The sequence below is a fragment of the Camelus ferus genome, chromosome 35 (genome assembly GCF_009834535.1).
Source record: "Camelus ferus isolate YT-003-E chromosome 35, BCGSAC_Cfer_1.0, whole genome shotgun sequence".
Taxonomy (NCBI): domain Eukaryota; kingdom Metazoa; phylum Chordata; class Mammalia; order Artiodactyla; family Camelidae; genus Camelus; species Camelus ferus.
This window is the reverse complement of record NC_045730.1, coordinates 9480390-9506805: the sequence shown is the minus strand read 5'-3', so window position 1 is coordinate 9506805 and position 26416 is coordinate 9480390. Positions and strand designations below refer to the sequence as shown.

General features: G+C 37.6%; 1 protein-coding gene across 3 annotated transcripts in view; it reads left to right on the top strand.

The window, feature by feature from the left end:
- The window catches only part of NEBL (nebulette), a 310537-nt gene that overhangs the window by 243210 nt on the left and 40911 nt on the right, over positions 1 to 26416 (top strand). Inside the window, exons 8-17 of one of the 3 annotated variants that reach the window (XM_006195285.3) lie at positions 1595 to 1708; positions 3700 to 3801; positions 7617 to 7721; positions 9430 to 9537; positions 15678 to 15788; positions 18378 to 18488; positions 20789 to 20899; positions 23170 to 23280; positions 23446 to 23556; positions 25703 to 25807. The exons of the other annotated variants lie outside the window; for them this stretch is intronic. Of the exons in view, the coding sequence (XP_006195347.2) occupies positions 1595 to 1708; positions 3700 to 3801; positions 7617 to 7721; positions 9430 to 9537; positions 15678 to 15788; positions 18378 to 18488; positions 20789 to 20899; positions 23170 to 23280; positions 23446 to 23556; positions 25703 to 25807 (1089 nt within the window). The remainder of the gene's footprint in view (positions 1 to 1594; positions 1709 to 3699; positions 3802 to 7616; positions 7722 to 9429; positions 9538 to 15677; positions 15789 to 18377; positions 18489 to 20788; positions 20900 to 23169; positions 23281 to 23445; positions 23557 to 25702; positions 25808 to 26416) is intronic. 3 annotated transcript variants of the gene reach the window in all.

The following is a 26416-nucleotide window of genomic DNA, read 5'->3' as shown; positions in this document are numbered from 1 at the left end:
TTATTTCTTCTTGTCTCAAATGATCTTAAAACTGGAAGGAAGATACTTTGTTCCATGGTGGGGTCACCAGTTGTGATGAAAGGAAAGCATTGCCCTGATCCCTTAGGAAATGCGAGTGTGCTGAGCAGGTAGACACTGAGATGTGTGAACGAACCGTGGGTTGAAAGTAAGGTAGAGTGTTCAATGTGAACATGTAGTCAGAAGGTGGGCTAGGGGACCTGTTTAAAATCTATACGACTATGTGGATGGATTGCATTGAGGAGGGGTTCTTTCATTGAAAAACTGTACATTTATTCCATTGGTGATGTTGTCCCTGATTTCAAGACAAAATAATTGTTTAAAAATTAGAGTTTTTCTTGTTTCAGAGAGGCCTTGCCAACTCATTAGAATAAAGGAGATTTTGCTTGAATCTATAAGGCCACGTGACTATCAAAAAGTTACCATTAGCCAGTGCAACCACAACAGAAAATGTTGCCTGTGAACCATCTTGCAATATTTTCCAAATGTATTCCCACCAGGGTCTTGGCTAGCTCCCTCCCACAGGTACCTGGTTTGTGTCCCTGGGGGCAGACCATCACCCGATACACACTCGATTAAGAGAGCTAATGTGAGCCATTCCAAGACTGCTTTTTTGTAAAGTTTCTGCAAGGCGGGGTCTTAGGATGTACGAATAAAGGTGCATTCTGAATGTGGTAAGAAAACAGACTGTGTTAAGAATCATGATACAATAAAAATATTATGAGAGGACACAACAGCCTACTTTTGCTTTTGAGGCTTCTTTTCCTGGCTACGGGAATCAAAGCAGATGTGAAATGAGATGAGTTATTTTTGGTTTATTTTTGTAAAGAACTTGTATCTGTATTCCAGTTACTTATCATAACATACACTCACATATTTCTCTATTCATGAAGAAAAACAGTTCTGCAGGATAAGTTGATAATCCGGATCTTTTTGGTTGCCTTAAGACTACTTAAAAAAATCCACAGTGAAGATTGGAGGTGGTTCTGTCGTTGAATACAACTGTGTTGTTAAAGCAGAGAAATAAAAAAAAAATGACATTAAATAGACCCAGGATGTTTCAGAGAATGTAATCCCTGACAATGAATTTTTGAACGAATGGGAAATAATGAGAAAAACTATGGTATGAGACATGTCCTGCATTTGGAATAATTCTCTTAGGGAAATTCAGATTCAGATTCTGAGATTTACACCCATTTTCTAAATGTGGTAGATGTTAAGACATTTGTGATCTCAGTTTCTAACTGATCGTAGATTAAATAGGAATACAGAAATGGAAACTGACATTTAAAAATCCCAAGATCTTAGTATATAATTCTTGTTAATAGGATTTGAGTTCATGCCTAATTGCATATATGATCCATGTTCAAGTAGAGGTGTTTTTTAATTAAAAAAAAAAAGCCTTTATGCCTAATTAAGCTTTATATGGGAGGAAATACCAGGAATTTAAACTTAGCTATCATATGTTTTTAAAGTCGCTTTTATCTGATCTAATTAAAAATCAAATGTGTTAACTTTGAAAGCTTGAAGACAAATGTGGTATTTAATTTATCCTGTTTTTTTTCTTTCATGGCAGATTAAATATAAAGAAAAATTTGATAATGAAATGAAGGATAAGAGACATCATTACAATCCTCTTGAAAGTGCTTCTTTTAGGCAAAGTCAGCTGGCCACTGCCCTGGCGAGTGATGTAAGTTACTTTCTGCTTCATGACTTGTGCTTCACAGAAAATTATTTTCAGTGTCTTTTGATCCTTGTTTTCTCAGACTTGGTGGTGTGGTATTTGTGATAGTTAATCAAGATCATGTAATTTCCAAATAATTTTAGTTGAAAACACTGAAGCATATTTTCCTGAGGCTTTTCTGAGAAAAATGTATTACTGTAATTTGCTATTAATGGTTACTGATTACTAATTAACTAATAAATAGGACTAGTATATTGCCAATAAAACTTTCATAGCTGATCAAGAGTAGAAATAATAGCACAGGAGACTGTGCTCAAAATCTTGTAATAATCTTTAATGGAAAAAACTATGAAAACAAATGTATGTATGTATATGCTTGACTGGGACATTGTGCTGGACACCAGAAATTGACACATTGTAACTGACTGTACTTCAATTAAAAAAAAAAAGAGTAGAAATAGATTATAGAGTTTTTCAGAAAAGTTTTGGGTAGTATCATAAATTAGTGATTTTGACAGTCCTTAACTCATGTAATTATGCTGGTGAAATTGCTTATATTGTAAAGTGCTGCCTGGTACGTGGTAGTTTATCATAAAGAAGTTTTCAGAAATTATACTTGAGAAGTTGACTTACAATTTCTTTCTTATCCCTTATGTAAATTCTGTGACATGCTTCTTTGCAAGACTTGTTTTCATTTTATATCTTTAAAGACAAAGTTTCAATTGACAAGAAAAGATGCCTTAATTTTTTAAATTAGAATTAGAAAGAGTATAAAAGCAGAAGCATGGAAAAAATTGATCATTTTGCTGTAGTTGAATGGTGTACAGAGTACCTTTTAAAATATTAACTATTGTTAAACTTTTGTTTTGTTAGAGCATTGAAACCTTTCAACTCCTGTCATATCCTTGGAACTTAGTATATTTTACTTTCTCTAATGTTTAGAAGGTATTGTTATTTGTGTTCATTGACCAACTTTTGTTTGTTACCAGCAATTGAAATGTGTGTTTCTGTCTTTTAGGGCCCTTGAGAATGTCTTAATGATTTATTTTTCTTATTTGATTATTTTTTCTATGTACAAACATAAGACAAATAGAGTTGAAATATATCTAAAAGAAAACTTAATGTTTGCAATCAGATCGCCTGGATTTGACCCTTGCTCTGCCACTTAATACTTAATATTATACTTTCATCTTTCTGTGATTCAGTTTCCTCAGCTATAAACTAGGGATACTTAAAGTATTTACCTACTAGGGTTGTGGAGATTAAAACTTAATACATATAGTGTTTAAACAGAAAAGTGTTTGACACACAGTAAGTGCTTGATGTTTTCTATTATTAACTTTTATTATTATTACTATTACTAATATTATTATATTTCCAAAGCAATGTGTGAAAAAAAAGACAAAAAATGTGTATAGTAATCAGATGAAAGCCACCAAAAGCCCTAAAATCAACATAAAACATAATTGAAAGATGGTAGTAATTCCTAAAGAGTAAAGTTTCTATTTTCTTTATTTTTTGAAAGTGGAATTTATGTTAAAGTTACTTGATTCTGTTAACATCACCCTTTCTGAGCACATCAACAGTAAAAGGAAGTATCAAAATATTTTCAAGTCTCTGGAAAGAACACTAAAAAAAAAAAAAAAAAAAAACTCATTTGTAGTAAATGAGCACCACCTAGTGGCTACTTGTAAATTCATCCGTCAATTTACCGCTAGATAATACTTTGTTGTGTTAAAAACAAATTTCTTCTGTAGAGCACAGGGAACTATATTCGATATCTTGTAGTAACCTTTAATGAAAAAGAATATGAAAATTAATATATGTATATATATGCATGACTGACATTGTGCTGTACACCAGAAATTGACACATTGTAACTGACTATACTTCAATTAAAAAAAAAAAAAAGCAAAAAAAAAAAAAAAATGGCCATAATGCAAAAGCATACTATTTTCTTCTCCTAGATGGTATTTTGTTCCATGTTATTTTCTTAGGTGAAGTACAAGAAAGACATTCAAAATATGCATGATCCAGTTTCAGATTTCCCAGACTTGTTTTTAGACCATGCTTTGAAAGCCAGCAAAATGCTCAGCGGAGTAAGTGGTTGTTTGTCGGCAACTGTAGATGTCGTGTGACTCCGTGCAGTGATCATGAGCGCACCTGCTTCCTTAGGCGAGTTTGGGCATCACTCCTCCCTCAGTGACTAACTCAGTGAAAAGTAGCAGTCTGCTTGCTTATTTAAATCCCACCCAGGCTGTCGCTTTACAAACGGGGTTCTTGCTAGCTCTTTAATATCTCCTGAACAGAGACTTTCTTGTTGAGCAGCTACACTTCCAAAGTGTTTGTGCGAGCATCCTTTCTGTCTGTCTTCTTCCCCTTTCTTTGTCTGTAGTAGATTGAAGCCACTTGAAGGTCAGGCTCTTGGGATCTCTTATTTTATGCTGGCCAGAGCAGAGTGTCTGGTATTCAGTAGGTCTTGTTAGCGTAAAAGTTGTCTTAGTCTAAATGGTATTTTCTCTAAGAACAGGTTTCAAAGATGTTTGCATTGATACTGTGCTTTTAGAGTTGTGAAGGTTTCCATGGTTTTTTTTTTTTTTTTCAGTTCAACCAGGAGGAGAGGGTGATTTACTCTAACAGAAATCACCTCTTAGTTAGAGGTGTTTCCAACACGCAGGGCATCTGGGCCCTGACCTCACTGGCTCTCATTACTGATGACCCCAGCTCACCTGTGCCTCTGTTTCCTACATCTCAGAATGCCCCACGGTGATGATGAAGTCTGATTTGACCTCAAGTTATTTCTCTGCCTATTTCAGTAATTACTCACTCACTCACTCACTCAAAACTTATCCAAATTTTTATGATTAGTATATATCTGCTTTGGGTCAGGCACAGATTTGATGGCAAAGTATGTTGGGTAGAGAATGTGAAAAAGTGAAAAGAGTTGTCTTCAGGACATGTGCCCACAGTCACGGATGAGAAAAATCTGTAGTCAAAACCCGGTTCCCAAACTATTCAATAATGAGACAACAGCTTCAGTTCATTTAAACAAATGTCTACACTTGACTTTGATATATTGAAACTTCTGTTCATTATTGTGTAATCCTCCTTTCTTCTTGAAATGTAATCTGTGTGTAAATAATTCATACAGAGATTTTTTTTAATTAATTAAGTAATTTTTATCACTGGTCTTTGGAGGAAAAGCAGTCGGTTATCTTTCCCATCTGTTGAGCAGGATGAATTAGGAGACTGTCAGGAGGAGAATTAGACTCAGTCCCAGGACACGTAATTTGTGGAGTCCTCCGTTTCAACACTCATCCCTACTCCCTGTTCCTTGAGTGGCTCTGTTTCAGTTTCGCATATTGCATCATTTCTCTTAAGTATGCTTCTAAAAATTGACGTTTCTGTTCTCTGAGCTCTGCTTTCTTCATGTCCAGTCTTTGCTCATCCAGTTTGATCGCTGCAGTAGCATCTGACCTTGGTTCTTCCTCATCCCTATTTGGGTTAAATTTCCTTAGGACACAAGTGTGTAAGCCAATAAAAATGTCACAGTGGTAATTAAAAATTTTTAGTAGCTAGAAGAATGCATGCCATTCATAGGCAATCTTTCTTTTCAAGAATATTGACCTTTATTTTATAATAATGGTGAAAAAACCATAATTTAATATTAGTTGTTCCCAGTATCTCTTCAACAGAGAACACCCAGCAAAGTCATTTATTACACTTGTCTTATACACCATTTGTAAAATTTAAACGTTCATCCACGTGGTGCTTTTGCCTAGATTATAGATTTTTTCCCCCATAGAAAAATTGTGACTCAACAGTTACTTCATGGGAGAGGAAGTTTAAAACTCAAATGAGGTGTTACTCTGAAGTATCTACTTATTAAAGTTGCACGATATTACAGTGGCTCAAATTTATTGTACGTCAGAATTGCCTTCTTTTAAATTTTAATGTAAAGAGAATTGGAATTTTGTTGATTTATAAAGGCAACTTAATTTTATTAGAAGATTAAGAGAATACTTAAACATTCTGCCAGAATTAGTTGTCAGTTTGTTATTAATGGCTGTTTTTTAAAGACCTCTAAATGTCTTTGATATAAATCATAATTTAAAAATTTTTTAATGTGTAGAGTAAAATTAGTGCCCAGTGAGTGTGTATAGCCACATCGGTTAAGTTTTTGAGGAAATACTTCCCCTGGAAAATAGTCTGTTAGCTTTCTGTTTCTTTTATAATAAATTAAAAATATATATTGTGCGTTACTCTGTGTAATTCCCACTAGGGGGCAACAGAGGCTGTTATATCAGAAGCAAGCATTGATCAGTCTTTTGCAGATCTTAGTTCAATTAGGGTGTTTTTGTTTTTGTTTTGTTTTACAAATAGCTGTCTCTGAAATTCTCTGTGATTACAATAGGTCATTGTACTGGGGACAATATTTTTTGACCTTTTCTTAGTATATGCCCATTTTATTCCAGGCATAATCCTAGGCTTTATTAGTTCTGGATCTAAACTCAGTAATGGAACATACTCTAGCTTGTTACATTCAATTCACAATTATTTTATAGATATATATTATAAAATAACTTCTAGGCAAATTATAAAGTCTCTAAGTATATTGCTATCCTTTGAGATTAGCTTTTTTTTTTTTTTTTTTAAACTAGCAGAGAAACCAAAATTAGTAACTTGTTCTCTTTGGTCAAGATGTACCATGTGAACATTTTCATGAGCTTCTCCCTTAGTGTGTTCTGGTTAGCGTTTTGGAGGACACATATCTTAGCTTCCTAATTGACTGAAAGTGCCTCTGGGGACCATTGCTGTGTCCCCTTGGAAAGAAGTTTTCCTGTGCAGGCCATGTGGACCTTCCATCCTTCCCATCCCTGGCTCTGAGCCTTCTTCCTGTTTCACTCTCAGATCCCTAGAGCATCTCCTAAGAGCCAGGTGTCCCAGCTCTTTCCTGCTCCCTTTCACGTGCTGCTTACCTCTCTCTCCACTTTACACAAAACTGCCACCTTCACTGAGATGTTCATTGTCTAAGGAGCAACCAGCTTTAGCTTAAGTCTCTGTAGACATGAGTTTTTGAGAGTTACAGAGTTACCATTTATCTCTAAAACAGGGCAGAATAACTAAGTGTTCAATCTCCAGTGATAACAGTAATGCAGCAGCTTTTGTCTTATTGCTGCTCATTGTATTTAGAGTCCTACATTTGCCAAATTTGGCATCCTTATCCATTCTGGTCTCTTCCAAATTCACCTTTTTGTCTGTATGTCTGAATAGTAGTCTTAATCCTCTTTCTTCACCTTAAAAATTCAACCGACCATACGCAGATTCCTTGGTTTCTCTTCTAGGAACTCCTGCCGTCTCCTTTTAGGAAAATTAGTTGAATTATTTCTCATCCCCTCTTTTTCCTTATGACTTCCAATCTTTCTCATGGCTGAGCTGTTGTATATGATGTTTTTTTCTTTCCTGCCTCCAGCTTTTCTTTCCTCTGTTTCTTCTTCTTTTCTTCCCTCCCCTTCTTAGAGATGCAGTTAAATACACTTCTGTTCTAGGATAAGGGCAGGACAAACGACCGTTATTTTGCCCACTTCGCTTTTCCTCACGAGTCACAGGCTTATCCGTTGTCACTCCCTGGTGGTGTCATGAGTATCTTTTACGTTATGTGTTTACAACCAATTGCCCTCTGCTGCTCTTGAGTGTTTTACATGCTGTTCACATTGAGCACATGGGGCTGGTCTCTTGCGTTGCCGGTTTAGCTCAGGGTCAGATATCCACATGACCAGCCGACTGCAGGTGGGAACCTGATTGCAGCTGTGCAGCTCTCGTTGGCTTGTGTCTTCCAGTTTGCGTTCCTAACCATTAGTTGCTCTAATCAGCCTCTTTTCTTCTGACTTTATTTTCATGTTCTCTATTTTAGCGAGAGTATAGAAAGCTTTTTGAAGAAAACAAAGGAATGTATCATTTCGACGCGGACGCTGCAGAACACCTGCATCATAAAGGCAACGCCACGCTCCAGAGTCAGGTACATGCCCTCCCTGCCCGGACCCTGGACCACTCACTGCCAGGCACCTCGACTGAGAACGTGCAGCTGCTGGAAAGAATGTGCATCGTGAGAAAAGTCGCAAACAACGATTCTCTCTGTATTTATTGGGTTGGGAAAGCTTGAACCACGTTTCCATCTGCAGGCATTTTGTAATATAACAGTTACTATACACAATTTAAAACTTACAATATATGAGTTAGTTAAATGATGATCAAATCTCATGTTAATTTCAATCTTTATAGTGTACTGATTTGTCATTTTGAGCTGCAAAAGTAATTTTCCAGGCACAAAGTTTATAATAATTTCCCAATTCAGTTTTAAGTGTATTAAAAAGGGAAAACTATCTTACCAATGTATTCTGTTAATGTTTCTCTCAACTATGAAATTCTGTATACTCTCTAAAAGAAACTTTTAAAAACATCTTCTTCCTTGATCACTTTAAAGTTGATAGCTATTTTTTATTTTGAATTTCAGTAGTTGCAAAAGATGTTATTTCCAGCATCTATTAAGATAGAATTTTTTACATCACTCTTTTAAATGTATCCTATGGAACATAAATACTGTCATCATTTGATATCCACCTTCATTTATTTAAAAAATACACGAACCAGCTCTCCTTCAAGGCTTGGAAATGTACATTTTTTTTCTTTCTGTGTTCTTATTTTTATTTTATTTTCCCCACAAAATTTTATCCTAACATAGTGTGTTATTATACCTCAAATACTTCATTGATCATTCTATCACACTTCTATAAAACAAAAATATTCCTAAAAAATAGGATTTTAAAAAATTTGGTTTATTTCCTGCCACCACAAAGTTCTAAGTTTTGAAAATGTTCTTTTGGATTTAGTTATCATTGCAATTATTACTATTAATTATTATTATTATTATAAAACTTAAGAACCCATTGCATAAGTAATGATTACACAGGATTTTAATGAAAATACATTTCTGAGTGAAATGACTCACGATTGTAACTTTTCTGTGAATTTAATTTAAAAAGGTAAATTGCATAAAAACCAACCACTCTGACAGCTTACAGAGTATATTTCTAGTTTTTGTTAGTAGGCGATAGAAAAGACCAACTATTTTGTAAATAAGATGGGGATTGGTTGTCATTGAAATAAATAATTAGTGATAGGATATTATTAAATAATGCTTAGCAACCCTGAAAGAAGCCACATAAAAAGCTCTGTGTGTTTCACTCAGTGTCTATGGAGAAAGTCAGTGGTCCCAAAGAACACCGTCCCCTCCTTTGACGTAGTGATGGATGTTCACAGCTTTGTTCTGCTTCTTGTTCCTGATTTACTGATAGGCTTTCAGAGCCATCGTGGGTACCTCTCTCTTTTTTCCCTCTCTCCTTCTTTCTCTGTTTTGGTCTGTCTCTGTCTGCATATATGTAGTTTTATATGTGTGTATAACATGTGTATACATATTAACCCCGCAGATACGATGAACATCTATATATCTCAGGTGTTTAAATACTTTTAGACAAGTCCTAGAACTACATTACTTAGTGTTCTAAGTCATTTTTATCCCTTAACATGTTCTATGTATTACCTGTTTACTTTGTATATCATTATCCACAGGGAACCCAGCGATCAAACCCGTATGTTTATTTTACTTTGCTCTATTGGTGTAAGGGCTGGTGAGCTTTAGGTGCCTTTTCTGCTTTTTCTCAATGAAGGTTAAGTACAAAGAAGAGTATGAGAAAAACAAAGGGAAATCGATGCTTGAATTTGTTGAGACACCATCATATCAAGCTTCAAAGGAGGCCCAGAAGATGCAGAGTGAGGTGGGTCCTTTTGTTTTGTTATCAGCTGTTTAATGCAGATTTGATGTTTTACCAATGAAAGAACCGACAGAGTGGTTCCGAATGTTTAGCGGGTCTGAAAGACAGTACACTGCACTGGCCAGATCCAGGGAACCTGCATTCTAGACCCAGGAATCTGGGGCAGGTCTTTGGTTTTCCTGGCCCTCAGTTTTTCCCATTTGGCAAATATGGGTATCAGGCCAGGTGAGCGCTCACATTCTGTGATGATAAAATTGAGACTTTCAGAATGTGTCCATTTAAAACTACGGTGAGCAGATAAAAACTAAAAGAAAATGGAAGAGCTGCTTGCTTTACTTTCCTTTTATTCATTTATTTTTATTTTACAATGAGAATAGAACTAACCTTTATTAAATACTCTGTGCTGGGTGATGTGCTGAGTGTTTTATTTATTTCAGCTCATTTAATCCTCTCAAGGTAATGATGCTAGGCAGGTATTATCCCTAGATTGATCATGCAGCCACTGACATTAACTGTCTTACTAAAATGATGTATCTAGTAAATGCTAATGTTTTGGGACCAGGTAAAAATCATGAATGTTTCCCTTTTCCCTGTTAGTTTATTTCAGTGATTCTCCCTGACCCCTGGCCAGTAAACAGTGACATGGAAGTTTCAGAACATCAGGAGAAGATACAAGTTAAGAGTTTTTTTTTTTTTATACTTATCCACTTAATTCTCTGCTTAAAATAATGCTGAGTCACATCCAGATATTCCCCACACTGGTTCCTCTCTGTCCCAGTGAGATTTCTTCTTTTTTTTTTTTTTTTTGGGGAACCAGATACCAGATACAGAAAGTTTTGTCTACAGCCAACTTCCAAATTCTGGGGGTTACAACCATGTTATTACTTCAAAGGGACAGAAGTAGCGGGCAGGACTCTCAGCGGGTCACCACCCCAGAGCTCCACGCCAGGCATGCTTAATGGGCAAGATCTTTTCTATTTTTCAAAAGCCAAATCAGCAAGGAGAAAGGATAATTTCTGGACAGTAAAACTCTCATAGGAATTTTGTAAACATAACATGTGCTTTGTTGAACTGTTATGGTTCATCTTCTCAGGGAAAGGGCACTCAGATATTACTGTGGCTTGTTGAATGTCAGCGTTGTTTAATTTCTTCTTCAAGGAAGAAAGGAGAAAATCATTACTTGAATTTTTCATGTCTCATACCTTCTGAAGCCAGTCAAGGAAAATTTGATCAGGAATGGTCAGGTGAATATTTTGACTGAATTAGTCATTTCTTTTAACAGAATTGACAGGGCAGGTAAATTTGGTCAAAACTCAGAAGCCCTACAGAAACTTACTTTTAATGGGGTAACTTACTGGAATTATCTTTTGTCCTAGTCAGTTTGGGTTGCTATAACGAAGTGCCACAGATTGGGTGATTCAACAGACAGAAACTTATTTCTCATAGTTCTGGAGGCTGGAGGGCCAAGGTCAGGGTGCCAGCACACTCAGTTCAGTGAGGACCCTCTTCTGGGGTGCAGACTGCTGCCGTCTTCTAGGATGGAGAGCAGGGAGAGGAGGCAAGCTCTCTAGTGTCTTTGAAGGACACTAATCCCACTCATGAGGGTCTGGTTTATGATGACTTCATCCAATCCTCATCCCCTCCTGAAGGCCCCCCCACCCTAATATCATCACATTGGGGGGTGGTATAGGTTCAACATATCCATTTCGGACATACTCAGTCCATAGCACCTCTTCTGCGTTCTGAGAACAGTATATAAAGTATCATATGTATCCTTTACATCGCTTTCTTCTCTTTCATTGCTAGTGTCACATTTCCAGTGACGTACCCTCTGTTTCGTTGTCCCTGATCCACAACCCGGAGAAAGATTTCTACTTCCGTGAGCTGTGGTGGGGGTCTCTGGAAGTTTAAGACAATATTAAGTCGTTAAGTAAATTTGCACTAAGAGACACAGTTTTCAAAAACCACGTTACTTTTCTGAAAACAACATCAAGAGGGTGACACCAGCATTTCAGCTTCACCCTCCTCTGCCCCGTGCCCTGCTCTGCCCTCCGCCTCCCTTCACCCCTTCCTCTCATCTCTGATCTTCAGTCACAGGGTCATCCATGCTGAGGACCCCTGCACCATTCGGGCCTCGTGGTTCCTTGATTTTTTTTCTATACTGGTTCATTTCCTCTCCTCTCACCAATGAATCTTGGAACTTATAATGCGCGATTAATATTAATTCTCGCGCCGCGTTTCTGTGTTGGGAATGACGGTAGCTTGTGCTCTGGAATTTTAGATTCTCATGTCTCATCCTAGTCTGTCTTCTCTTCACGCAACTTGCTCGCCCACTGTCACCAAGCGTGCTCTTTGCACAGAGGTAACAGTCATGTTCCTGGACTGTTTTTTCCATTTCATCTTCTTCCCATTGACTTGAGTGTCAGAGCCAGCCTGTGAGATGGGGTCTGGCGGTCCCTTTCTTAGGGGGCCGAGGTCAGGAGCTTTCCCCGTTTGTGCCCTTGTCGCCCCGAGGGGGCGGGTTCTGACTGGCGGCCACGCCTCCTGCTTTGTGGAGCCGACCAGCACCTGCCAACGGCTCTTCCCCACGCAGCCCAGGCTGTTATTGCTCCGACCTGTGCGCCACATTCTCCTTGTCTTCTTTGTGGAGGAAAACGTTCCCTTCTCTTTGAGCCTCTCCACTTCCTCTTCCGAATGCCCATCTCCCCTCCCCTTCCTTCTCCCTGTGGCCGTAGGATTCAGACTGTCTGCGGGGACGCCCTGGGGACGTGTGTTGGGCAAGCGCCCCCCACGCGGGGGCCTCAGCAGCCCCGTCACAGGGCCTCGCAGCGGAGCCTGGGAATCGTGTCTGAACAACATCCCAGGAGCCGCCCACGAAGGCGGTTCAGGAGCCACTCCGAGAAACGGACTCATTGAAGGATGCGAACGCTCCCTAACTAAAATCACAAAAACCAGATGAATACGAAATACCCTTCCTCAAACATACACGCAGTTGCTTCTCAAAGAATCAGTGGGCAACGTAGACCAAATAGTCCTTCTTTACGTGAAACGCTCAGTCGCTCCTTTTCCATTGGGGATGGACCCTCAAGAAAAAAAGATCCTCTAAGTACAGATTTTACCGTACAGCTGACAGGGACTTTAAAGGCAACCTCAACACCAAGGAATTGCTGTAACTTCTATGTAAGCATGTTTCCTTGTGCAGATTTTGAAATTAGTAACCAGCCCTTTGCTTTTATTATACAGCTACACAGTACAAAGGGAAAATTAAATGTTGACAACTGGGGGAAAAAAAAAGTCAGACAGACGAACAAATTCATTGCTTTTGGTTGGCTGCCTTGACATTAGGTGTAAATCAGCTTTAATGGTTAACCATAGTTACACATTTATTATATGCTGTGGAATTAATGTACACTGGGGACTGTGCAGGTCTTTTGTTATTACTGACTTCCAATTTTTGCTATTCTGATTTCCAGCGTTGTCACAAGGGGAGAATTATTTTTGCCAGGGCCGAGACGTGTTTTTCCTTTAATTATAGCCATTGAGATTGGATTTTTAGGCTCAACAATTAATGTTTCTGCTCAGCGGGTGTTGAGGAGAAAGAAATCTTCCAATGGAAAATACCTTTGGACTACATTTATACTGTGAAGACTAATACTATATAATGTGGCTTATAAATCTTATACTAGAAAAATAAAGTATCTAAAAAATCTTAGACAAAGTTTGAAGTGAAAGATGTCTTTAAATGCAAGACCAATGAAGTAGATACAAAAAGATGGTTTTATTCCTAAGGGGTAAGCTGGACCTTCGGCTTCTTTCAGCGCTTCCTCTGGATACAGCGAAGGATGATCTCAGGAAAAGTCACTGAAGTTTTTGTGACAGCTGAAACTGCTTCTCTCACTTTTTTCTAATTCCAGATACAGGGCGAAGCAGTGTGCTTTCTAGAAGAAATCTCTAAATCTGGCTTTGAAAAGTTCTTTGTCTTCTGTTCCACAGATAGAGCTCTCCTAACAAAAAGCATACTAAGGTTTTGTTTTTTGGCTTTTTTTTTCTACTCATATATTGGCCAGTTCTCATCATCCTCAGCCTTTCTTATTGACTTACTTATATCAAATAATTTTTTTTCAGAGAAAGGCTTTTTGAAGTTAAAAACCCAAAAAAAATAAATACACATTTTTTCTTTATATATATATATATATATATATATATATGTATTTTTATTGAAGTATAGTCAGTTTACGATGTTGTATCAATTTCTGGTGTATAGCATAATATTTCAGTCATACATATACACATATATTCCTTTTCATATTATTTTTCATTATAGATTACTACAAAGTATTGAATATAGTGCCCTGTGCTATACAGTATAAATTTGTTGTTTATCTATTTTATGTATATTAGTATCTGCAAATCTCGAACTCCCAATTTATCCCTTTCCACCTCCTTCCCCTCTGGTAACCATAAGTTTGTTTACTATGTCTGTGAGTCTGTTTCTGTTTTGTAAATAAGCTCACAGAAGCACTATTTACAATAGCCAAGACATGGAAACAGCCTAAATGTCCATCGACAGATGACAGGATAAAGAAGCTGTGGTATATTTATATAATGGAATACTATTCAGCTGTAAAAAAAGAATAAAATAATGCCATTTGCAGCAACATGGATGGACCTGGAGAATGTCATTCTAAATGAAGTAAGCCAGAAAGAGAAAGAAAAATACCATGTGATATCACTTATATGTGGAATCTTAAAAAAAAAAAAAAGACAAAAGAACTTATTTACAAAACAGAAACAGACTCACAGACATAAATAACATGTATTTATATTTCACTTTTAAAAGAGTCATTTTTGGCCTCAAAATGCCCTCTATTCAGCCTTCCGTAACTATCATCTTAGTTAGTCCCACATAAGGAAGAGGCCCACTTCTCATCATTGTTCATTGGTGTGTCTATAGTTTCTTTAATTCAGGGTGTTTTCAGTGCAACTTCTTAATTAGTTCTGTTAGTTTTAGTCTTTACAGAGCATCCGTTTCCTGTGGCTATTCCTAGATTATTTGTTAAATGGTAAATGGCTGTATGTAACTCAAATGTAGGTGAGGGGATGATGTATTTATCGTATTTATCCTCTTATCTTCCCTCAGTTTGGAGAATTTCTGTGTACAGTTATCCATCCTTCTAATAAGTACATAATGAACCTGGAAATAGCTTTTCATTTTGCATTAATGACAACCTCATGCAGAATTTATTTATTTTTTTAATCATCTTTGCATTGCAATTTGAATAAAATATTTAGCTAGCAGAATCTAGGCCCTTGTTTGTCTCATAAACATTTCACACAGATGGATGTTTTTGTTATTTAGGGAGACTGTTTTTATAGTCATAAAAACATGGGTTTCCAAGGATTTTCAAATGCGTAGGTCAAATGTAGAATTTAGAGAATCATAGCCAAAGAATGGCAGTGTGAAGAGAGCAGGTGGGATGTGGATTTAGACCCTCCACAGTCTTCCATTTCTTGGTGTGGACTCTCACCTAGAGAACAGTTTATCAGGTTTAAGATAAGATTGTCCTCACAATGTAACTTGATTCATATCAGTTCCACAGATGGTGGAGAAACATTCTCCATGCCAATATCATTAAAGGAATATCTCCTCCAGCCTGCATTACATTTGAGCAATGGTCTTTCTTGAATTCAGAGAAGACTGACAGTGAGAAGGGCTGATGAGGACATAAACATTAATTCCACTTTGGTTTCAGTGGACTTCCATGGCTCCAGGTTTTCTTCCAGGGGATGGAGCCACTGTTTTGAATGAACCAGTCAGGCGATCTAGTCAAATAGCTGGTTTTATTGGTCCTCCTCCTGAGATGGGCTGATGACCAGCAACACCGGACTACAGGATGTTCGGCAGCCCCACTCAGGATGCTTCCCCAGAGGGAGCTGGGACTTGGTGATCCTGCTTTTGTTTGGTAGAATTCTAAAATTGATGGCAAGGTTGGAGTTATTTTCCTGTTGATAAGAAGACTCTGCAGTGGTAGAATTGTATCAGAAGAACATCAGTTTTGTTCTGGGTATATGCTTGTTCTAATATCTTCTCCACAGTCACTAATACTTTCTAAATTTACAAATTATGTGATCTTATTTAACAGAAAGTTTACAGAGAGGATTTTGAGAAAGAGATTAAAGGAAGGTCGTCACTGGATTTAGACAAGACTCCAGAGTTTTTACATGTAAAGTACATCACCCACCTTCTGAAGGAGGTATGACCCTACTATTTACTGTAAAATTCTACAAAAGGAATTGAAAGAAATAACCCAGGAAATATGTATGTGCTAAACAGTTCTCTACTAATTCTCTAATTCAGTGTTTGAGATACTAATTCATTACTCTTTGCTTTGACCTTTATGAACAGAGTTTTTCATTTTCATTAAAAACAGGAAAGTGTTAACATTTCCACTCAAAGGTGAGGGAAGAAATTACCCAGATTTCCTGGAGAAACGTGAAAAATATTCTGATTTGGTGTTTGAGTTGTAACTTAGAAGCTCTTTAAGAAGTTTTATAGCTTTATAGCAGTTAGTTTTTTAAAAAAATATTTTGAGCATGGATGAGGCTAGCTTGATTCTCTCAAATTGAGTTATTGTAAAAACGTATATCGGAACTAGCCTTTTCTGTAACTTCTCTGCAGCATTCGCATGACGTTTGATTTGAGAAATGAGGTGCTCATGTATGAATGTCTGAAGAAATGGTACATTTATGGGTTGTTTGTCTTCTAAGTAGAGAGAAAAATAACATAAGTAGCATATGGACTGTGGGAATTCATGTCCATTTTTCATTTTCTACTTAACAAATCTCCCTTTCCCCAAATTTGCTGGTGCATTTTGGCTCACAGTGTATTAAACTGTTGAACATTAAGGCCCTCAAGTCTAACCATTGAAAATATGCTTACAGTTTAAAAGTTTTGTTTTTTGTTTTTTTTTTTTTGCTACTTGCTCGGAAACCTGGAGCTCTCCCAATTCTCTCTTTAAATAGATTATCTTTACATTAGGAGAAGACATTAGAGAACTGCATTTCATCCTGAATTTTGAACTGAAGAAACTATTCCTGAAAGAAACGTCTTAAACCAGTGAAATAAATTAGGAGTATAATTACTGAGGTAGACGTGAATCACCATGAACTTCATTAATAACCAAATGCCAACTGGCCTCTACCGTTTAACTGCTTTTAGAAATGTAATGTGACTCACTGTTATAATAGACGTTGGGCTGAAATAGGCATGTAATTTACAGAAGAGCGTTCTGGCTACCCCATCTTTTTTCACTTCTGGTTCCTATAAAATTTTTTGGAGTTGGATAGTGTTCACAGAGCAATTTCCTGTTATTACTGTCTTCCATTTGAAGAATATGCACTATTTATATGAATTTTTTAAAAGAGAATCTTTTTATTATTTACATACAAATGACAATATGAGATCTATTTTGACATTCACAAATGACTTTAATACACGAGCCATTGCCATTTTATTATTGTTTTTTTGAATGAAATCTTATTTTAGGTGTATTGACTCAGAATGTATGCTTCAGGGTAGGAAGAAGGCCCAGAGACTATGATTAAAAATCTTTTAAGTCATAGCGATGTCTAATTTTAAAAAGAGACTCAGTGACTCAATGAAGTGGTGACTTCCCTTTCCAAGCGTAAGCACTTAGCTTTAAATTGTCTTTGCATTCTTTATGGTTTTTGCATGTCTGTTGCCATTTCAAGTATTCAGAGTATCAATTTATACTTCATTTCATATGATTCCCTCAATTGTCCTTGACTCCGGTAGAACAAGTATTTTTATTTTCATTTGGCCCCTGCAGAAATCGAGGCTCGGTTACTTCAAGTCCCCTTGAAGGTCACATGACCAAATAAGTACCAGAAATCTGACTTTCATCCAGGTCGCTGGGCTCCGGCGCTCTAAAAAATTACATGCAGGTCATTACTATGTCTTGTAGGCTGTTAGTTAAGCAGAGGACCAGCTAATTTAATTACACTGGATAAAGAGAAAATAACATCAAATGAACCCTAGAAAATAACGTCAAAAGAACTAGAACACGATTTCTTATCATTAAAGAAAGTCTTGTCTTTCATCCGACAAGTTAGTCATAAAGGCAACTGAGTTGAATTGGATTAAGATATATATTGCTTTCATAATTCAGTTAGTAAGAAAACAAGAAATCCATTAGCGCAGACCAAAAAAAAAAAAAAAAGAACACAAAACACCCATGTTATATATAAGGATTCATAAAGAAAGACATTTGGATCTGCTTAAAATATGATATTGAAACAGGTGAAATTTAGACTGTATATTATCAATCTGTAGGAAATTATTTAGTTTTGCAGATCTTTGAGTAAAATGGAACCTTTTTAAACTTTGGCTACAATTGTTTTGATTTTGTAATTTTTCATTCTTTTCCAATTATGTTCTTTTGATGAATGATTCATATTTTATAGACAGCTTTCAAAGAAATACTTCAAATAATTAATAAGAAGCATGCAGTTCTAAGATCTTCCTCACCATTTAAAGGGAAGATGGTTTTTAAAAAATATGGCACCAATATGGTACCAAAATATGTGGGAAAGAAGGAAGAAAGAAGAAAGACTGTTCCTGTTGGAAAACACTCTGAACATGATTAAGAGAGAAAATGAAGTATTTGTAGGAAATAAAGAGCATGAATGCTCAGGAATCTGGTTAATTCCTTTCTAGAAATATGTTCTCCTTTCTGTGGCCTCTGGGGAAAAAAAAAGTAAAACAGTATATAAATTAAAGAGTTTCCCAGTAAATTTCAAACAGTAATATTCTTGTCTCATAGAAAGAATATAAAAAGGATTTGGAAAATGAAATAAAGGGGAAAGGAATGGAACTTAATTCAGAAATTCTTGATATTCAAAGAGCAAAACGAGCATCTGAAATGGCCAGTGAGGTGAGTATATTCACTTAACATCTGAGAATGTATGAGTTTTCAGCTGCTTTCCTTGTCTGTGCCTTTTTCTCAGAGATTGTGCAGTTGGCAGTTGACCCTAGAACAACATGGGTTTGAACTGTGCAGGTCGCCTTACACACGTTTTTCAGTAGTACATCCTACAGCTCTACATGGTCCGTGGTTGGTCAAATCTCTGGATGCAGAGGGACCTTGTATATGGAGGGCCGACTACAAGTTATAGAAGGATTAACCCCCTCATTGTTCAAGGGTCAACTGTATATATATGATGTTCCGCAACTTCTTATTGTAAGCAGATTATAAGCAGCTCTGTCCTAATAGTCTTTTCCCAATCAGTGAATTAAAAAATAAAAATGATGCTCGCCATCTCCTTTTTGTGTGGTGTGAGAAAAAAACGACCATTTCCTCATTTCAGAGAAAATCCTACCAAAATAAGTTTATTAGAGTTAACTTGGTCTTTTAAGCAAATGCAAGGCAGATTGGGAAGGTGTGTTAGCATGGCCTGTCAGTCACTGCGGTTTGGAAGTTCACATGCTCTCCTGTGCGTAAGCAGACGGTCCCTCCCGGTCCTTGCCTGGCTGCTGAATGAGTTCACTTAAACCTCCTTATACAATGAAAGTGGTCGTTGCTCACTTTACATGACATTTATAAGAATGAAGTGCCTCCAAGGTGCTTGACGTCCTTTAATCCTTGGCTCATGGTGTCCCTTTGGTAGCAGATAATGGCACTGTGCTTTGAGGAGAATCTAGCTGACTTTAGCAGTGAAAAAAATGTAAGGCTTTATCCCTATATGTTAATAAACTGTGATGAAGGTGATGAAGATGACGGTGACCCCATCAGTCAGGTGGCAAATGACAGAAACCCATCTAAAACTGGGTGAAGCAACCGAGGAAATGTTTTGGCTTAAGGACAGAGAAATCCAAAGGTCACGATTCCTTCAGGTTGGAATTCTCATGCTGTCTCTCTTCCTTCCTCTCTCAGTTCTTTTATTGTCACTGTTATTTTGCTCGTGGGAGGCTATTTCTATGTGATGGCTCCTCTTACAGACAGGATAACTCATGTCTGTGGCCAGCGGTCCCAGTGGGAAGTGACCATCTGTTTCCTTCAAATACAGTTCAGGTCTAAGGACTGACTCACTGGCTCATCTTCTGTCCTGTGCTCACGCCCGACCCACTCCTTCTGTCTGGAGTCAGGGGAGTGCGTTGTGCCGGTGGCCTCGGGTCTTTCTCATGATCCCTCCTTCGTTCAGTTCACTTTCTAGGTAGTTTAATGGTGTTTCAAGTATAAAATTCTAAGTTGATGTGTGTTTTTAAAGATTTACAATCACCTTTGGCTCATCATGTTCTTTAAATAAACTAAAGGAAACATGAAAAATACTTTAGTGGGATTAAAAGTAGATGTGGGGAGTAGGGAAATCAACCCACCCGAAGTTTATGGATTGAGAGTGGTTAGAGGTAATTCCTCAAGAGAAAATTGTGCAACTTTTTGCCAGAAGCGGGAGGAATGGGAGCCAGTCAGGCGAAAAAAGCAGATGTCCATCGTGACATCTTTGGCTAATGTTGTCATGACAATTCCCTACATTAGTAATTTTCTACTAATTACTAATGTTGCGGTGACATATGCCGTCCACACTCAGAGTTAGATCTCATAAATCACTTGTCAGTAATACTTGGAAAATGTGTTTTAAACTCTAAGTGGCAGAGTTCAGCCCGATAAAGTTAAATGGAAGGGGTGGCAGGAGCAGCACTAAACTGGGTCTTAGCAGTGGGTTCAGGAGTAAGAGAGCGGGAAGAGCTGTCGTCACTGAACACCCACTCCGTGCTGGGCGCTAGATACATGCTGATCGTCACCGCGATCCTGCATGTGGAGGAATTATTTTCCCCAGTTTGCAGATGAATAAACCAGAAATGCAAAAAACCATTCCCAGTGTCACACAGCCATGAAGGACTCTGGCCTCAAAGTCAGTCTTCTTTCTAAAACATCAGCTCATTTAAACTTGCCTCCCTGTCCTCCAGTGAAGATTCTCACCTGGCAATTACCTGTTTATAGTAAAAATCTTCAGAGCTTTATATACCCTTCCTCAGTGAGAATAGTGATTAGAGTTCTAAGCGGTTCAGAAAATTTAGTTCTACGTGATCATTCATAGTACAAAGTAAGCCGTGTTTTCCTTCTGTTTTTTAAAAAAAATAGGTTTAGCCATTTTTTGGATATCATTGAATATAGATATATGTTTGTCCACTGAATGTCTGAATGTTGTGAAATGTTGCTTTTTTTTTTTACAGAAGGAATACAAGAAAGATCTGGAGTCAAAAATTAAAGGGAAGGGAATGCAAGTCGGCCCCGACACTCTTGGAATCCAGCACGCCAAAAGAGCTTCTGAGATGGCGAGGGAGGTTAGTAGAGTGAATAATGCCAACCTTGAAAGTCAGAATTTGCAACTTAGCAAATCATATTAACAAACTGATTAGTACGTGGAATTTTCCAAAGCGTTCTGTGACTAGTTTCACCGTTTGGAATGGAAACCATTACCAGTCACCCATCATCCCCTTTATTGGAAAAATTTAGTTTCTGTTTTGCTTAGTAACTTCAAGTATATCAAAGAAAACTTGGAAAAAGGCATTTTAATAGAACATACACAATAAACACACACACACACACACACACACACATACACATACACACCTCTTCTTACTTTATCCCATAATACAACAAGTTTCATGTTAATTTTAGGCTATGATAAATATTTTTATACCGTTTTTTCTCTAAGGATGGATCCTGTGCTGCTTGGCATATGTGTGTTTGCAGCTTTGTGAGCAGAACTTGAAAGTCACACTTTGAGACTGTAACATGACTGTGATGTCATTTCTATGTGACTTGATTGCATGTTCTCAGTTGACCTCATCAACATGGCTGAACTTTCTATAGTCAGCATTTTGGGGTGAGGTGTTATATAGCCCGAATGACCATGTACATTCATCTAATGTCATTCATCAATGACAGGATATTAATTTAGCAGTTTTGTCTTAGATGGTATGATATGATAGATATTAAATAACAAAGTTGTAGGAGTCAGATCACTTGTGTATTTTTTCAAAAATAAAAAAATACCCCAGCTCCAGTTCTGCACCTCTTGAACTCCTCCAGAAATTTTGAAAATACAAAAGTCACTGGAGCAGAGAGTATTTGGGAAGAGATGATTTTAAAAGAAACATATATAAAGAGAAAGTTGGGGTGTGCGTTAAGGGGTACGGCTCACTTACCTCAAGGCTGGTTGGGGGAGGCTTCAGTGGGGTCACTCTGAGAGCTATAATGTGACCCTTGCATTTAGGAAGGGCTGGCTTAGAGCTGACTCCCACCTGTGAAATCTGGAAGTTGAGAGGTAGCTGATTAGGGGAGTGGCTTCTGTTTTGGGATCTACCTGTGTCCCCAGGGTTAGGTACTGGCCAGGGAAATGGAATGACCATAACTGATTTAGACAAAGAAGCTAGAGATGGTGTACAAGTCTTGACCAACTGGGATTCCATTTAAAAATGGTGGGGCGGGGGGAGGATGCATGCTGAATAGACACTTGAAAACTTTCTTTGACTCTACCCCTAATTCTGTCATCCTCCTGAGAGACAGCCATTGTTACGAACTTGCTGTAGGGTCTTCCAGATCTATTTCAATGTGTATTTAGACAAATAAACACTTGTGCATACAGAGACTTTAAAAACTTGAATACCATGTACTTTGTGCTTGCTTTTCGCACTTAGTATTACGGACCCTTTTCCATGTTACTTCAGATAGTTCTATCTTATTCCTATAGAAAAATTAGGTGTTCTTTAATATGGATGTGAATATGCAACCATGCACCTTTTGATGTCTCATAGACACCACATGAAAATGACATACAAATATATTATAACAGAGACTTTACATTACATGCCCAAACCAGAACCTTTAATTTCCCCCTGGATCTGCTTCCCTCTTCCACCCCCTTCTTATATAAACAAATGGTATCAGTGAAATCCAAGAAGTCACTTTGACTCCCCCTGTCAGCAAGTTTTATTGACCCCACCCTCATAATGGTTTCCTAAGTCCATTTGCCTGTTCCCACCCACCCTAGTCCCCGCTACCACCTCTGTCACCTGGATCATTGCAATAGCTTCCTAACCAGAATTCTGCTTCCAATATTGACCTCTCAGTATCCATTCTCTACCCAGCAGCCAGAACAATCCTTGAATAATTAAATTGTATGATTTCTCCCACTTAAAACTCTCCAGTGGTTTCCAGTCCTGTGCAGCGTGGGCACCATACCCCTTGCTCTGGTGTTCAGAGCCCCCCTCCTGCTCATCCTCAATCCTGTACCCTTCTCCCCTTGCTCGTTCTGTTCTAGCCTCACAGGCTTCCAGTCTGCACCTCTGCAAGTGTTAGGGTCTCTGCACAGCTCTGTTGTCTTCCTGAAAGCCCTTCCTCTGGTCTTTGCATGGTTGGTTCTGTCTTGTGCTCTTCCTTGGTGTTCATTTCTTGGATTACAAATGTGTGTGGTTCCACAGAAATAAAAGAAGTAAAGGTCCAACTTGTTTCTAAAAGCCAATCTCTTGATGTCAAAAATGAATCAAGTTTTTCAACACGGATTTTCAAATTACTGTGAAGCTTTAATTGCAGGTTTTATTTTCTGCAGAAAGATTATAAAAGAGACCTGGAGACTGAAATTAAAGGGAAAGGCATGCTGGTGAGCACAGACACTCCCGATATCCAGAGAGCGAAGAAGGCATCTGAAATGGCCAGCCAGGTAAGAAACTAATGGCACGCAGAGTTTAAAACAAACACGTTGGATTGTATACAGAAAAAGTATAAATGGTATTTCCATGTGTAGTCATTGAGACTCAAACACGTAAATATCTCCATGCTATGGAAGGCTACGCAAAGCTCTGAAGATGCTTTTCTGTTCTTTTAGAAAGACTATAAGAAAGACTTGGAAAATGAAATAAAAGGGAAAGGAATGCAAGTGAGCATGGATATCCCGGATATGCTTCGAGCCAAGAGGGCATCTGAAATCTACAGCCAGGTTGGTAGAGAATGAAGATGCTCGGAAGAATGCATTGTAACGTCCACTCACCTTGTGCTGTGTGTGTTTCTATGATTGGTATCTTTGTGAGGGCATTCTGTTTAAAGTCAGTGCACTCTGTGATAAAGGAACCACTGGCCAAACCTGATTACTTCATTAGTGACAGGGACAACTTGGGTAGATTCAGTTCAATAGACATTATTGAGTGTCGGAACTCCCCTGTGGGAGCCTCTGTTTTGAGTCCAAGGACATTTTGACCTTTTTTATTTTTTGATTCTGTTGTGCACTTGGCTCTAATGCTCAGACTACAGAAAAAAATTGCAAACTGTATTTTATCCATTTCATCAAGAATATTTTAATTGAAATATTCAGCTCCAACTAAAACTAAGAGTGAATAAAACTGCACAAGGTATAAGACGAAATTGAGTATTAACTAAAATTTAAGTGAAGAACTAAGTTTTCTTGGTAATATTTAGCTTGCCAAGTATACCTATGACCTAGCCTCTAGAAAACTAGATATAAGAGAAATTATGACCACAAAAGAAAGTATTTAATGGAAGAAGAAAGTTATTGATAAAATATGATTTGGGCAAAAGTATTCATTTGTGAATAATTTCTTTGCTATAAAAGTTGCATTGAAAAGAATGAATCCAATAGAAACAATAGCGAAAGGGAATGGAAAAAAAATAAAATGGTTAAAGAAAAGTGACAAAGGAACCTAATTTGGTTAATGGGGTTTGTGCAGAAATAATTTTTAACAAAATTTGACCAGATTTGTCAAAATTCTGGCTAAACATGAGCAAGGAGTTTAAAACATTTGCTGGTTCAAAATCAAGATGGCAGAGCCAAGATCAAAGGAGCTGGCTGCCTCTCAGCCTTTTCCAATGATGCAGCAGTTGGATGGTCCTGAAGTGCGTGTTCATCCATCCTCATTGTCTCGTGGTGGCATGTGAGCTTGGAGAAGTTGGCTCTCGCTGTATCAGCTGAACCAAAATCGTAGATAACTACTTAAAATATGCATATGGCCGTTTGAGTCGGTGGAGAAAAGTTGCCAAGCTCATTCATTCATTCAGCAAATACTTTCTGAGCACCCGTTTACGTGCAATGTAAACATGGTTTTGCCCTTGGCGAGCTGTAAGCTAGTCACTTAATTAAATAATCATGCAAATATAGTATGACAAACTATGATACAGCTTGCCAGAAAGTAAAGATATCCAGAGTAAAAGCTTCCCATAGGAAGTGATGCCTGAGGCTGGTGGCATTCCTGCTTTAACTTAACAGTGGTGAGTTTCTGAGTGTGGCATGAGGGTGCATCTGATAGGAAGGAAACTTAGTTATTTTGGGTACAGCGGAATACTTAAGAGGATGTAGTGATGCTGTGGTGCATTTCAACATGGACAATTAACCTTTCCCAGTCAGCAGGCGTATGTCACTAATAGTTCACTTCTCTGACTTTGGAACCACAGTGCCTGGGTTTAAATCCTAGTTCTGATACTTAACTAGTGCCTCAGTTTACCATCTCTACGCGTGGATAATGATAGTATCTGCTTGTGGCGTTATTTAAATGAGTTAACGTGTGTTAAGGATTTAGAACAACACCTACCACTGTGTAAATGCTGGCGCTTGTGGAAGGTATTGCCCAGCAAGGATCAGAGCTCCCAGAGGTACATTTAGTAGAAAGAAAGTTGAGATGTTTATCTCAACTACAAAAATACTAATACCTTTCCTTTTATCAACAATTATCTTTATCTGAAATAGGAAGCAGAGCAAAGGTCCAGAGAACAAGCGAGCACAGAGAGTCGGGTTACTTGTAGGAGCTACAGGACTACGTTGAACAGGAGCTGGGGCTGCTCATGAGAGAGGAGGTTCTAAACTTAGGGGTGCTGTGGAGGATAAAGCTTTTGAAAGGTCTGGGATGGGAACCATTGCCCGAGTAGAGGTGACTGCTTTCTGAGACTGTTTGCTCGCTCTGTTTGCGTATTCCCTTTATTTTTACTGTTCCATCAACAACTGCTTTGAATCATATGATATAAATTAGAGCCACGCGGTACAGTAGAGTTGGAAAAAACAGTGCCGTTTTCTCTGCCTCTCTCTTGTACATGCACACATACAGAGTTTCAGATTCACATTCTGTTTATATTTTTAGAAAAAATATAAAGATGAGGCAGAGAAGATGCTTTCCAACTATTCTGTTGTAGCAGACACACCTGAAATTCAGCGAGTTAAGACAACTCAACAAAACATTAGTGCGGTGAGTAGCCATTATTTCTTCTCTTTGCCACTTTGAAGTTATGTTTTGTAAGGAGACCCTTTTTTCGTCATTGTCCGACTTTTTGCTGCACTGCTGAGTTTTCTGTCAAATGTATATCTTTACTTCTATAAAACAATAAGAAAACCAAATGTTCTTACAAGTTGTAATTTATTATGATTGTTTCAGAATTACAAATTCAAATTTCCTTCTTTGGTATAAAAAACAGCTCTTTTAAACTGAATTTGAAGATTTCACACCAGAAAGAGATCTTTATCTTCCACACAGATTTTTACCTTGAAGTTGAAAATAGTCACATGAAGTGATTTCCCTCCTGGTTGTTGATCATTTGCTTTGCTAACATATCTAGGGATTTACTAGTTTGTAACCAATTCCTAAACTTTCATATTTTTATTTTGAGGGATAGGAATTTTATCAGTACCGTTAATTAAGATATTGGGTTTATAGTTAATGGATATATGAACTTGAATTCTAAAATAAAAATCGATGGTACAGCCAATATTTTAATGAAGAATTAACTCATTTAAGTAGGTAAGCCAATGTGTTATTAAACTGTAAATTCTATTATTTCTGAAGATTTCTGGAATATTT